At 43.3% G+C, this 14,820-nt stretch overlaps 1 protein-coding gene across 3 annotated transcripts in view; it reads left to right on the top strand.

Moving 5' to 3' along the window:
• The window catches only part of robo1 (roundabout, axon guidance receptor, homolog 1 (Drosophila)), a 385,111-nt gene that overhangs the window by 191,139 nt on the left and 179,152 nt on the right, over positions 1 to 14,820 (top strand). For 2 of the 3 annotated variants that reach the window (XM_032502141.1, XM_032502159.1), the window contains exon 3: positions 13,448 to 13,537. The exons of the other annotated variant lie outside the window; for it this stretch is intronic. In XM_032502141.1, coding sequence (XP_032358032.1) covers positions 13,448 to 13,537 — 90 coding nt within the window. The remainder of the gene's footprint in view (positions 1 to 13,447; positions 13,538 to 14,820) is intronic. 3 annotated transcript variants of the gene reach the window in all.

Here is a 14,820-nt window from a genome sequence, read left to right as displayed (position 1 = left end):
TAATTGGACTGTGAATAGTTAGCTAGTGTGCTCCAGTAAATTAGCATACACATGTTCCTCCCTGACAAGCACCAATCTGTGGCGGAATGAGAGTGTGGATGTGTGTGTGTAGTCACAGGGCGAGAGAGGCTGGGAAAAGGAGATAGTGGCTGCTGTTTGTTCAACTTGCTTGACCTCAGTTTAGAAGGCGACTGAACTGTGACACAGGCAATCACAGAAAAACGAACAAAGTCATTACCTTGATGTCATTTGCAACCTGTTGTGTGCAAAGTACCTGTTTGCATCTTCACGAACACCAACCACAGACCCGCTATGTGTTAGCTTTAAAATAATGGGCACTAGTTTTGAGCATCCCCATTAGAATGTTATTGGAAACACTCCTATATATGAAGATGACACAGTAATCTGTAGTTCGTTATTGGCTGTATTTTTGTTTTTTTTAGCTCTTTGGATGTCAGTCAATCAGTCGACCACTGCCAGTCTGAAATATCTCTAACTATGGGATGGATTGCCATGAAATGTTGTCCAGACATTAATGTTCCTCATGTGACATTTCCTAATGACTTTAGTGATCCCATGACTTTTCATCTACCAACACCATGAGGTTGACTTTTGTGTACTACCTCAATGACTATTAGATGTAAAGTATTGACATGAATGCATGGAACAGGCATTTGTGATCCTCTCAGGATGAATTGTTATAACTTTGGTGACTTTTCATCTAGTGTTCATCAGGTCAAAATTTTATTTTGGTCAAATCTTTGGTTTATGACTAGATATTCTCCAATGGCAGCGGTATTGTCCATTGTGGTTTTTAGTAGAGTACAGGTCAGGAAAAAGCCACAATGTGAAGCAATAATTACCTGTCAGTGGAACTACTCAGCAAACATTGCCAAACCGAGACGCATTTACTGTTTGCTCATGTGTTTTGACCATAACACAGCTTGAGAGAAGAAAGAGATGAAATAGGTGTGCCTAGTGTGAACTGAAAGCCGTGTGTCATCACATCAAAGACTGTGAAGGATACTCATTTTTTCCTCTCTCTGGAGCTCTAATTAAAAACTGTCAGAATTCCCCTTGGCTCATGGTAATGGCACAAACTGTCTCGAGACATTCACCAAGTACTGAGGGCACAGCTGAACTCGGGACGATAAGCAACTATCAAATTTACGTCTTTGTTCAAAAAAAGACGTTAGCATAATGTTGCTCCAACCTAACAGTCAACAACAAGTTTAGGAGCCATGAGTCAAGCGGTTATTTTCTCATTCAAAACAGTTACCACTACTTTGGAATAAATCTCATTTAAAGCCGCTCTAAGCTATGTTGGGTGACGTTACTTCTTGTTAAAGTTCAAAGTATTTTCAAGCAAAACAAGACTAGCTCGCCCCTCCCTCCTCCCCATCTCGTCCCCTCCCCCTCCCGTCTGTGCTTCCGCGCTGTAGATATCTTCTCACTAGATAGTGAGGAGATGTTTTTTACAGTGTGTTCTGGGCAGGTAGCAGATAGTGAGGAGATGTTTGCTGTATGTGACAACAAATGTTGAAGCTTAAAACAGGAGTGACATCGCTTAGAGCACCTTTCAGTATAAAAGCTCAAGTGTTATTTTTCCTCGTGGCTGGAAAGTCTGACTTTGTCAATGGACTAGCTCCAGAAAACGTTGCTGGGAGGGATGACAGATTGGATGCTTGGTTTTTGGTCCCTAGGTTTGGGAAAGAATTGTTCACATTAACATATTGATGGAGTTTTCAAAGATTATACATAAAACATGTGAATTCAGTTTGAACGCTCTTTCCTTACCCTTTTTGTGTGTGTGTGTGTGTGTGTGTGTGTATGTGTGTGTGTGTGTGTGTGTGTGTGTGTGTTAGAGCACATGTGCCTAATTACGCAACTGGAAGAGCAGGGTAAGGTAGCATCATTGTAGTTTGTCATTAATGTACCACAGCCTTGAAATGAGGTCTAAATTATTTGCTCCACTGCTCTCAACTCATTTTCCTTAATCATAAGCCACCACTTTCTCATATAGATGCCTTTTCCTCCCCTCCCTCCGTCTCTTATCCTCTTTCTAATTGGGTTAGTTGAAAAGGATGGTGTTTTTTTTCTTTTCAGAAGTAGGACAGGAGAAAGTATCAAAAAACAAGTATTACCTGTCATTACTCAGTTTGCCCCCACACGCAAATAAACTTCATGGTATTTGGAAGAAGCAGGTATTGTCGTGGTGGTGTGGATGCTAACAAACTGCTTATGAGTCATGCCCATGAGCTGCAGATCAAACCGATGCATAACAAGCAAAGCAGTTAACCTTGGCACTTTAAATCCTTAAAAAGACCTCTCTCTCTCTCTCTCTCTCTCTCTCTCCCTCTCTCTCTCTCTCTCTCTCTCTCCCTGTCCCCATTCCTTCAGTCGGTCTCTGTCTGGGAACAAAAAATATCAGAGTCATAGTGATGGACATCTGGACTTTTGCCAGGTTGGAGGATGCTTGCCTCAGCTCCACCGGGATATGAGAGCAAGTTCAGGCTCCTCGCAGGCTTTGAACTTATTTGGCATCTGTGTTGTTGAACAAAGCTAAGAAGCAAAGTTTCAAGAAGACTTGATAATACGCATTACGTAATCTAAAGGTGTGGGAACGAGCTATCCATGGAATACATTTAACAAAAGCCCTTCTTTTAATTGAGCATGCTCACCAGATACATATCGCTCATACTCAGACTCGCCGTGTGTCTGCTTGGCACTGAGCAAATTGCACAGAAGTTCAGTCAAGTGACAATGCAACCATTGCACCATTTAAAGGTCCCATGACATGGTGCTTTTTGGATGCTTTTATATAGACCTGATATCTGAAGTCTCTTTTATGTAGACCTTAGTGGTCCCCTAATACCGTATCTGAAGTCTCTTTCCCAAAATTCAGCCTTGGTGCAGAATTACAGCCACTAGAGCCAGTCCCACAATTAGCTCTTCAGTATGTGCCATTTTGGAGTCTGTAGCTTTTGAGGAGGAGAGAGGGGGGGGAACGTGGAGTCTGGGGGTACCAACTGTCACTTTGCTTATTTGAAAGCCATGATGTCTCTCTCTAATGGGTGGGCCAAATTCTCTGGTCGGGCAAAGCAGAGAAAGGGGAGGTAACCTTGCTCCTTATGACCTCTTAAGGAGCTTATGACCTCATAAGGAGCAAGATTCCAGATTGGCCCATCTGAGCTTTCATTTTCTCAAAGGCAGAGCAAGATACCCAGGGCTCGGTTTACACCTATGACCATTTCTAGTCACTGGGGGACCATAGGCAGGCTGGGGGAACGCATTTTATTGTAAAGAAAACTCAAACTGATATTTTCATGACATTGGACCTTTAAGCCAATCAGTCTTGGAACGGTCTCTCTATTTTTCTTTTTGTGGTTAGTTGCTGATGCCCTCCAAGCATATCTATCAGTAAGTCAATTGGCACATATTTCTTCTTTGACATAACTTTTATTTAACCATAATCAACCAATCATGCATTCAGAGATGAGTCACATTCCAACCTTGAGGATTGACGTGTGTGTATTTACTGTGGGTTTTGTAACCTACGAAACAGTGTTTGGGAAGAGATACAGTTCACACAACAGCAGCGTAACTGTCAACAATGAAATCCTGTGTGCATCCATTCATACACAAACTGGCAAGTGTGATTAAAATGGCTGTTTGTCATTGAACTGATGAGTCCTCCAGCTGGAGCAATGAGCTATAAAACTGTGTCTGTTAAGTACATCAGAGGGTTTTGTGGAAAGTATCTGCAAAATCAGTTGTTAACATTCGCTTAAATTTGCTTTTCACTGCAGTTCACCCATGGGAACAAATAGTCCTAATGATTGCAGTTTGTCACTCACTATCAAGGCTAGAATATTCTGTTGAAAACATAATAGCAGTGTGTAAAATTAACCTGGTGTTGGGACATAATCACACTTTGTTCTTTCTTCTACTCATTCTTTCAGTAACACACAAACCCCTGAAAAACACAAAATGTGTGTATGTTTTTGAACATGTAAGTCACATGGCATACTAATACGTTGGTTTTTCTTTTTTTTTTACTGGTTGATAAATTAAGGGCAACCATAATGTGAACATAAAATGACTTTTTTATATTGCCAAGGTCTTAGCAGGGTCTGGCAGTGTGACCTAAATTTTATATATATAGTAATGATACAAATCATGGTATGAAGGTTTTTTCCTTGTAAGTGATGTATAATATGGTACACAACTCTGGCAAAGTAATTATTCTGTGCCTGGAGTTAAAGGTATCATCAATTAGCTATTAATATGTTTTTATAGTGGCTGTGGAGGCAGTATTTCATACATGATGAAAGTCAAGAGCCAGTCGTTCTGCAGACCTGATGCCAGCGTGTGTGTGTGTGTGTGTGTGTGTGTGTGTGTGTGTGTGTGTGTCCCATTTTACACAGCTGCCACACAATTTTGTGATTTGGAGTGTTTTTTCGTACTGCATATCCAGGGTTATCCTTTCCTTTAAAGCGCCCATATTATGCTGTTTGTCAGGTTCATAATTGTATTTTGAGGTTGTACCAGAATAGGTTTACATGGTTTCATTTTCAAAAAACACATATTTTTATTGTACTACACATGGCTGCAGACCCTGTTTTCACCCTGTGTGTTTATGTCTCTGTTTTAGCTACAGAGTGGAACATCTCACTTCTATACTATATTTGTTGGGAGTTGCACATGCTCAGTAACTAGGTAAGAACATTTCAGCTAGATAACTCTTTCTCCAATTTACAGGTAAGTACAAGGCAGGATTAGCTGGGAGACTTCTTCTAGACGAGGGACACTTGTAGAATACCTGCAGAACAGAGACAGGAAGTAGTTGTTTTGGAGATTATGGTGAACTAGTGTGTGTTGTAGCAGTGTGCTAGCAAGCTACGGTTAGGCTCCTCGTCTCGCCTAGTGACGTAGAAAGCCGTGCAGATTTTGAACAGCTCACCCGGAGACTGAAGGCAGAGGACATTCAGAAACCGGATCTCACTCAAAACAGCATGGCTAGTTTTTCTTAAGTTTGTATGTGTGTGGAAGCACCAGAGACATAACATAACGCCCCAAATCCCAGATAAAGTGATTTATTTTCATAATATTGCACTTTAAAGAATAGTTTGACATTTTGGGAAAATGCTCATTCACTTATTCACTTAGTTAGATGAAAAGATCAATGCCTCTCTCTTGTGTATATGGTACATATCTAGCTGCAGCCTCTTAGCTTAGCATAGCTTAAAGACTAGAAACAGGGAGAAACGCAGCTAACCTGTGCACAAATGTAAAGTTGTAGTTTTCATACAACATCCTGGGGTCTTGTCGCCCCTGTGGTTGGAGACTCCAGGAAGTCACTGTTAACTGAGTGAGCAGCTGTAGGCTAAGGTGACCAGATTTCTCAGACAAAATCCGGGGACATTGTCAGCTCAGAAGCATATTTACCTCCAAAACAAGTAATGTTTTTATTTTTGTAAAACTTAAAACGGGGACACTAGACCTGAGACTAGAGATGTTTTTATTAGGGGCTGAGCCCCCCCGGTCTGATCCTAGACCCACCCCTGCTGCTACTTCCTACTCCACTCCACTACACCTCAAGATAGAAAGTCCTAATATTTCAAGATAGAAAGTCCTAATATTTCAAAATAGAAAGTCCAAATAGTCCTAATGTTTCAAGATAGAAAGTCCTAATATTTCAAGATAGAAAGTCCTTATAGTCCTAATATTTCAAGATAGAAAGTCTTAATATTTCAAGATAGAAAGTCTCAATATTTCATAATGTTGTAATGTTTACAGAACTCCTGACAGCTTTTGCTTTACTGCTCAAGGCTAGTTTCTGCAGCAGCTCATTGAGAATCAGATACAACAAAAACTACTGAAGACATATTTTCCTTTGACATTGATGCAGTATTAAACGAGATCGCTGCAATGTAAGTTAATAGGATTATTGTCCAGCTTGTATTTACGTTCATAAAAGTGCTTGTTTAGCTGCTAACAGACTCAGATTAATATTCTAAGTGTCTGACAACATTATGGAAAGGATTTCTAAGGAGGTCGACCTTTCTGTTAAAGATTAAGATCCCTTTTAAAACATAAAAGTCCGCGAAATTGCGTTCGCTAAACCCACCAGACTCCATGTAAATAATCAGTGATTTTAGCATTGTAAAACACAGCTTCTAAAACCTCTCTGAGCACCGCTGGCTCTGGCTGCCTGGAGCCTGTGTGTGTAGGGTGTGCGATTATTGGCTACGTTTTGTCAGTTTTTTCTTTCTTTCATTCCAATTTCGGGTCTTTCAGTCACAGTGAAAACCAGGGACAGATCCAGCCGGGGACAGGTAGCCAAAATCGGGGACTGTACCCAGAAACCGGGGACGTCTGGTCACCCTACTGTAGGCTGAGTTGGGCTACATATTACCCATTTCCCACATAAATTAGCACATATATACATTTGTTTTGGTTGATAGACTCTTTACCTTGAGTATGCCACTCTCCGTTTTTTTTGTTTTTTGGTGTTTGGCTGTTTTTATTAACAGTGAGGTGATGTACGCATTGTGGTTTTCTTTCTAAAGCAATACTAAGGTTGGTGTTTTTTTTCACAGGCAGAAGCACCATATCTTTATTCACACTACATGTTTTTCATCTCCAGACTTGAATCGCAGGGGCTTTGTGGTTAAATGTGGCTGTTTCTGCTTAACACTTACAGCTATTTTAGGAGTTATAGACAAACATGCTTCTCCACTTTGACTTCTTCCTTTTCTTTTTTTCCTGCAGCAGTGTGTGCTCACTGCCTGTGCATTATCTCAGAGCCTGATTTAAAACTCTATTAGTCATGCAGAAAACAAAGAAAGTGTAATCAAAATGGAAATGAGTTTAATGGGTTTTTTGTACGGTTTGCCTTCTTTGGTCTGTCTTCATGAGTTGTGAGCGCTATTGAATCCAGGTTCAAACTGATTAAGATACTTTGAAGACGGTGTTGGGTTGTACATTTAAATGTTCAACTTTCAGAATGAAGTCCACTAACAAAAGAAGTAAAGTCGGCTTTGGCCCTCTATTGGCTTTCTTGTTGGCTGTTCATATTTTCTCTATGTCGTCAAACAAAAAGTGAACAGATGTTAGGGAGAGCATTTTCCATCATTTAACACTGCTTTAGGTCATGTTGCAGAACTATGATCAAGCTGTGTGAAGGAACTTGTCTTACAGCAAACAATCAGTCAGTCCTGTTAACAAGCCCCACAGTCAGACTCCCCACACTCATCATTTTAAGTCCCATCCATCACTTTATACAGGCTGCTAGGGCCGGAGCGCCTCTGCCAATACATGACAATATAACAACGAGACAACAGCTAGCCTCTCCGGGTTCTTCTTCTACATCTATTAGGAGCTCCCGTCGTTTGTCAAACTAAACATTCTTGACTACAGGGGCAATAAGGTAGACATCAGGTTTATTGCCATGTCAGGTTGTACAGGGGCTTGTGCTGATTGGATCCACATAGCCACAGTGTTGCAAACAACCACTCAAGTCAAATCTAGTTAGAGCATACTTCATAATTTAGAAGTATGTAGAAAGATGGCGCCCCTGTGTTTGGCTGGCCGTCTCCCTCTGCTGAGAGTGTTAATGTTTCTCCTGTATTTGCTGTCTGTTGTACGGAGCGTGTCACCGCTGCTGGTTTATGATCGCCTGACACTTCTTAATATTCGCGAATCTCTGGAAAAACTGCCAATTTGCGGCTTTGCTGGTCACTCAAAGAGGCTTCCGCCTTACCTGGAGTCTATACCGCCGTATCTATGGCGTCCTTCCTGCTGGTTACCTCGCACCAGTCGCCGCAGAAAACGCGGAAAGCGAGGGGGAGTCCTCATTAAACTGAAAATGTCTCTGGCTTCCTCCCTCCACGATCCCTGCCGTCCACCAGCCGGAGACTTCACAGACTATAGTGGCTACGATTTGCGGAGTTCCACGGAGTACAGATATCGGTGGCTCCGACCGGTTCTTTGGGACACCGGAGTGCTGCTTCCGTGCTGTCGGCCTGTGCGGATCTCCCAGCGGGGCTGTGTGCCGGGAAATCTCCGCTCGCTCAGTCGCTTCTCTCTCCAGGCTGACCGATGCTCAGTTCACACGGCCCTAATAAATGTCAGATCCCTTACAAATAAGACGTTTATTTTGAACGACTTTTTTACAACACATGATCTGGATTTCCTCCTGTTGACAGAGACCTGGTTGAAACCAGGTGAGAACAGCGCCTTTTCGGAGCTCCTCCCCCCCGGCTGTTCCTTCGTCAGTACCCCGCGAGCTGCCGGTCGCGGGGGCGGCCTGGCTGCTATATTTAAGGACAGCTTCAGATGCCGGACGATAACCGCCAATAACTTCTCCAGCTTCGAACTGCAGCTGTTCGTGATCAACCTTACCTGCCCTGTGCTGTGTGCCTTAGTTTATCGCCCACCCAGATCTAATAAGGACTTCCTTCAAGAGTTCTCAGAGTTTTTGTCTGAGTTTCTCCCAAAGTTTGATAAAGTGCTGATTTGTGGAGACTTTAATATTCATGTTTGTTGTGCAGCAAATCAACTGGCCAACGAATTCAAAGACCTTTTAGTCTCCTTTGATCTCACTCAATCTGTAAATGCACCAACACATGAGTATGGGCACACTCTTGACCTTGTCATCTCTCATGGGATTTCAGTTTCCCTCACAGAAATAGTCGACACTGCTATCTCGGATCACCTCCCTGTTGTTTTTGACTTTGCTGCCACCCTACCTCCCAATAAGCCAGTCTCTCCAGCTTGCAGACGCCGAATTTTTACTCCATCAACGGCCGGGGAGTTTGCTGCTGCCTTCAGAAACTCTCAGCCGCCTGATGACTGTGGGCTGGTTTCTCCCTTTGTCCAGACAGCCTACTCTCCACTTTCCATTCAACATGTTCTGCGATTCTGGACTCTGTTGCCCCTTTTCGGCAAAAAACTTCCAAAACTAAGTCAGATCCCTGGCTGAATGACCATACCCGTCTGCTCAGACAACAATGCAGACAGGCTGAACGGCGGTGGAAAAAGGATAAACTGCATGTATCCCTGGGCTGGTTAAGGGACAGTTTGGCTGCTTACCAGAGAGCTCTAAAGGAAGCCAAGTCCAAATATTTGTCCTCCATTATAGCTAACAGCTCTCATAATCCAAGACTGCTATTTAATACTATTGATTCCGTCATTAATCCATGCCCTACTGTCCTGTCCGATGCCTCCACTGCAACCTGTGAGGAGTTTGTGTCTTTTTTTACTGACAAAGTGGCATCTGTCAGGCAGAATATCTGTAATATGATTTTGTCTTTTGATGATGTCTGTGCTTCTCCGGCACAGACTGCTGTACTCGAGCGGTTTGAGACCATTTCTTTGCTTTCTTTTACTAAGGTGGTTAGCGGCATGAAACCCACTAACTGTCCCTTAGATATTATTCCAGCAAAGTTTTTAAAGGAGGTTTTGAGCTCCATTGGGTCAAGTTTGCTTGTTTTTATAAACACTTGTCTTAGCTCAGGGTCTGTTCCAGCTGCCTTCAAACACGCTTTGGTTAGGCCCCTCATAAAAAAACCGCATCTTGACCCCTCTGTGCTCTCCAATTTTAGACCTGTCTCCCACTTGCCTTTTCTTTCTAAGGTTTTAGAAAAAGTTGTTTTTATTCAATTGCAGACTTTTTTGGAGATCAATTCTATCCTTGATAAATTTCAGTCTGGTTTTAGATCCCGACATAGCACAGAGTCAGCATTATTAAAGGTGCACAATGATATTGCCTTGTCTGTTGACGCTGGGAATCCTGCCGTGCTGGTACTGCTCGACCTCACAGCAGCCTTTGACACAGTCGACCATGCAGTCCTTGTATCTCGCCTAGAGCACGTCGGCATCTGTGGCACCGCTCTCCAGTGGTTTAGGTCATACCTGGCAAACAGGAGTTTCTCTGTCGCGATTGGTGACCACTGCTCCTCAAAGGCGTCACTGCCCTGTGGGGTGCCACAGGGATCTATTCTCGGCCCTATTCTGTTTTCAATGTATATGCTACCTCTGGGATCAATTATAAAAAAGCACAACCTGTCTTTTCACTTTTATGCCGACGACTTGCAGATATATTTGCCCATTAAACCAAACGAAAACACTGCACTTACCAAGCTTCTGGACTGCATCACAGATATAAAGCAGTGGCTGTCACAGAACTTTTTGCACTTAAACGACAGCAAAACTGAATGCATTTTGTTTGGTTCTCCATCTATGTCAAATGTTCTCACCACAATCTCTGGCACTCTGGCCCCCCTTTTTAAATCTCATGTCAAAAATCTCGGGGTAACATTTGATAATGGGCTAAAATTTGACAAACAGATTAGCTCTGTTGTCAGCGCAAGCTTTTTTCAGCTCCGTCTTTTAGCCAAAGTCCAGTCCTTTCTCAGTCGGCAGGATCTTGAGAAGGCAATCCATGCTTTCATCAGCTCAAGACTGGACTACTGCAACGCCCTTTACGTTGGCCTTAGTCAGTCATCAATTTCGCGTCTCCAACTCGTGCAGAACGCTGCTGCCCGATTTTTAACAAGCACGTCCAGACGTGAACACATTACCCCGGTGCTGTCGTCACTCCACTGGCTTCCAGTCCGTTTTAGAATTGATTTTAAACTCCTGCTGTTTGTTTTTAACGCCATTTATGGCTTGGCCCCCTCGTACTTGACTGAGATTTTAACTGTTCGCGATTGTGGCAGAGCCTTGCGCTCCTCGGGTCAGTGTCTGTTAGAGGTCCCGAGGTCAAGACTTAAACAGTGGGGCGATCGTTCTTTTGCCGTCGCTGCTCCCAGACTGTGGAACAAACTACCCCCTGACATCCGCACCACTACTGACCTCAGCCTTTTTAAAACGAAGCTTAAGACCCACTTTTTTAAATTAGCATTTAATTCCCACTAGGGCAATACGGTCTCTTAGGTGTCCTCATTCTGCCTGCTCCTTTTTATACTTTTCTCGAAGGCTTTTAATGTCCTGCAGCGCTGCACCACTACAGCACTTTTAATTGTATCTGTATGTTTTGTATGTGTTATGTATTGTTTTATGGCTTTGTTGTAAAGCACTTTGGGGTACCTTCCGGCTATTGTAAAGGGCTATACAAATAAACTTGATTGATTGATTGATTGATAATTTATGACTACACTATAGAAACAGGGCCGAAAGCCTGCAATGGCCCTCTGTGGATTGATCCATAAAGAAAGGCCTGTGACCCAGAAAAGAGGACTTGCTGTCATGTTTGAGAAGGGCTCGGGGCCGGGACTTATAGTCGGGGGCCCAGGAGGAATGGCTGGAGGGGGGCAGGCCTGCCTTTGTATCTTTTGGTAAGCAGTCGCTTATTTGCACATGTGACGGAGTAATTAGGTAACAGGGGAGCTGGGGTCCCAACTTTCTGATGCTCCTAGGGGCAGCTGGGTACCCCACCTGTTAATGAGCTCTGAAGTGGTCTCTAATTGGACCTCTGACTGTGGACCACACAGGGCATCAGACAAAGGAAGTGTCCACATGAAGATATAAATAGCAGATATAGTATATAAGGCTTGAGGGCAAGATAGGCAGAATTTGGAAATTTGGATTAAGTTGTATTATTATTTTGATTAGGACACTACCATTTATTAAGTGCCTTTGTCCAGAATTAACTTTAATCTCCATTTATATTGGTATTTATTCAGCTTCAGTGATGCCACTAAGTTGAGCTAATCAGTTCGTCAAACTATTATGTAAACATTAGAAGACATCATACACCTTATACTTTGTTTTTGATTTGGTTTGTACATGGTTGTTAGGGTTAGTAACTGGTGTACTTTTTGCAAGAATAACTATTAAAAAAACTCCTTGTTTTCTAACATCTTTTGTATTTCGATATTTGTTCCAGCCTGTAACTGCTGTCAGTGCCAAGATGTTGCATTTCCTTCTTAATTTGTCTGGTTTGAAGAGATTGAAATAACACTACATATATCTGGTGTCATGCTGTAAGTGTCAGACAGTACTCTAGTGCTTGATGTCTCTGCTTCTTCATGCCGAGCACGTCCTCATCTCATGCGTTACGTGTAGCATTGCTCTTCATTCATCTGCATGACTCTGACTAACCTATGTGCTTCTTTTGTGCGACTCAGAGGCTCTGCTCTCCTGTAGTGTTGTCAGTCAGACACTGATGTTTGGATAAACAGACAGGCGGAGAAGTGCCATATAATAGGTTTGGCCCAGCATGAGGCCCTTTAACTGTCACATTCATTTGCAGCACTACAGGAGCAGCAGGGGGGGATGTGATCACTGTATTTTGAATCTTTTTTTGTGTGCTGACTACTATTGATGAGATCAAAACTGTTGTAAAGTGGGACTTGGGGTCAGCACTGTGTTTGAAAAGTCTGCATAGATTTGTGCTGTCAGTTCTCCTATGGTGGGAGGGGCAGATGAAGTGACGGGTCACCCTCTTCTTCACACTCTGGTGATCTAAAGCACTCTCCGATGAACAATTCTGTCTACCCGTCTGCTGTTTATCAGAAGTGATGCCAGATCTCATTGAGGAAACCGATACTTCCGACAGACTGCCACACAGTTAGCTAAAGAGGTTGGATGCTCTTTGATTATGATTCCTCTTCCCTCCCCACCCTAACCACCCAGCCCATATTAACCCCCTGTCAGTGGGCACAAAGAGAATGGGATGGCTGAGCCTGATTTATTTCACACAGAGCCATCATAAGGCCACAGTTGGCCTCCCTTGTCCCCCATACGCCACGTACTCCCCAGCCATCTTGGCCTCTCTTTTTCTCGCCACCCCCCTCTCTGTCCCGCCCTCACACCTCCTGTCGCACACACTCAACCTGTCACTCCATGGCACAAAGACGGACCCAAATCAAAAGGACCTGATTAGTAATTAATGGTGCGTCATTGTATTTGCATCAGGACTGTGTGCACTGTGTGTGTGTATGCAGATTGGCATTGTCATTCATGCAGAGTGTGCCACGGCCCTCCCTCCTCTGTCTGCCCATGTGCTCCCTTTGGGGTGCAGCCACTTATGGCTATTGATACGGTAGAGATGACTCTGCCGTACACCCACACTCTTACACTCCATCCCAACACAGGACAACATAACAACTCTCCTGCTGAGTCCAGGGAAACAGAGCTGGAGACTGAGTCAACTGATGGATCTATACCCAACCACTGATTGACTCGTGTCTGAAATTTTCATTTTGATTCCCCCAGACACACCTGCATTAGATTGTGGGTGTTTGGTTGTTTACTGCAATGTGGTTGTTTGGATTCTGCAGCCAGAGACAGAGATCACAAGGATGGAGCCCGGAACTTCTGTGTGCGTTCGCTCTCTGCTTGTGTCAAGGATGCAGAGGGCTGGAGGTTTGGACTGTGGGTGGGGAAAGTGGGCACAATGCGTCTGGGTTCTCAGTCCCTGTGGTGTTATTGTTGACAGAGACGGGAGTCGCTCAGGATGGGGCCAGCGAAGGGGCAACACCAGCTCCCACCACCGAACACGAGGATGACAACTCTTTGGGCTACACAGGTACTGCTGCTGCTTTCTCATGATACTTCATGTGTCCTTGCATACATACCACTGGGAAATGGAGAAGACATGACTTAGACTTATTTAGTACATTGGATCAAACTTCTTGGTTAAAGTTCACTGAAACAGGATACAGTTTTCAGACTTACCTAATCAAGCAAAGCATGTGTTGTATATAGCAAACATGTTGTTTATAAGCCCTTTTATTGAAAAAAGTAATCAAAAGCATTAAACAATGCACTTTGGCAGTCAATTGTTTACATTTTCCTAACCAGAAATCCCCCCACATTTGAAAATTCTTTAAACTGAATAAATAAGCTTCAAGGTCCGTAAAGAGTTTCCACGTGTTTCCATGGTAAATATGTATTCAATCATGATCTTCATGTTGTGACGGCTGCTTAGAGTTTTACAGTTTGGAGTGTTGAAAGAGGAGAATTGTGGGAAAAGTAGGCACAAAGCGCCACTCCAAATGTTCATGGAGCCAGTATCCCCTCAGACCACAGAGCTATGTAGGGAAATGAAGTGAAGCACCGGAAACGGGGGTCCTCACCTGCGGGACCCCGGGACCGGCTCACACACACACGAGCACACACAGAGGCTTCAGGTCTGGAGAAAATTAGTGATGATGCATGTTTTTTTTAAATTTATTTTTGGGCTCTTCCTCCCCAGAGTGATTGTAAAAAGTGTTCTCAGTGTGTTATCCCAGCAAGGAGACGTACCTCCCTAGGTGATTTACTGGACCTCACACAGCGTCAGGACATCTTGTGCAGAAAGGGAAGTCCAAATTAGCTGCCAAAACCGTTATAATCTTCATCACTGTGTGCGGTAGCTTGGCAGTTCTAGATTTTATTTTGCTTGAAATTCAGACAATAATTGACAAAACCATACATTTCACGCTGATTTGGCATCACACTGTGCCTTTTATCAGTGATGCCAAGACATTTTGAAAGTTTGAGCCCAAACAACTTTTAGTACAGGAATCTTTTAATTAGGCTGTGAATGAGGGTTTAAAGAGGAAAGTCAGGTTATATCTGCCTCACTGCATTTGAGTTCCATCTTTTAGAAAGATAAATCTATCCGGTGGACAGCGCCAGGAGTTCATCTTCAATCCGGCCATTTAATCCCATCTGTGCATGAAAATGAAGGAAATCGATCTGGCCCAGTCAGTGAATTGGAAATGAGACTAATGTGTCCTAATACCTCAGTCTGCCGCAGATATGGGCAGCTGCCAAAGACTCCATTTTCAGAAAGCGTGACTCACTGGATGGAATAATCTTGACAGC

Source organism: Etheostoma spectabile, chromosome 3, assembly GCF_008692095.1.
Source record: "Etheostoma spectabile isolate EspeVRDwgs_2016 chromosome 3, UIUC_Espe_1.0, whole genome shotgun sequence".
Classification (NCBI taxonomy): domain Eukaryota; kingdom Metazoa; phylum Chordata; class Actinopteri; order Perciformes; family Percidae; genus Etheostoma; species Etheostoma spectabile.
Note: the sequence above shows the minus strand (reverse complement) of the source record. Positions and strands in the feature narration are given on the sequence as shown.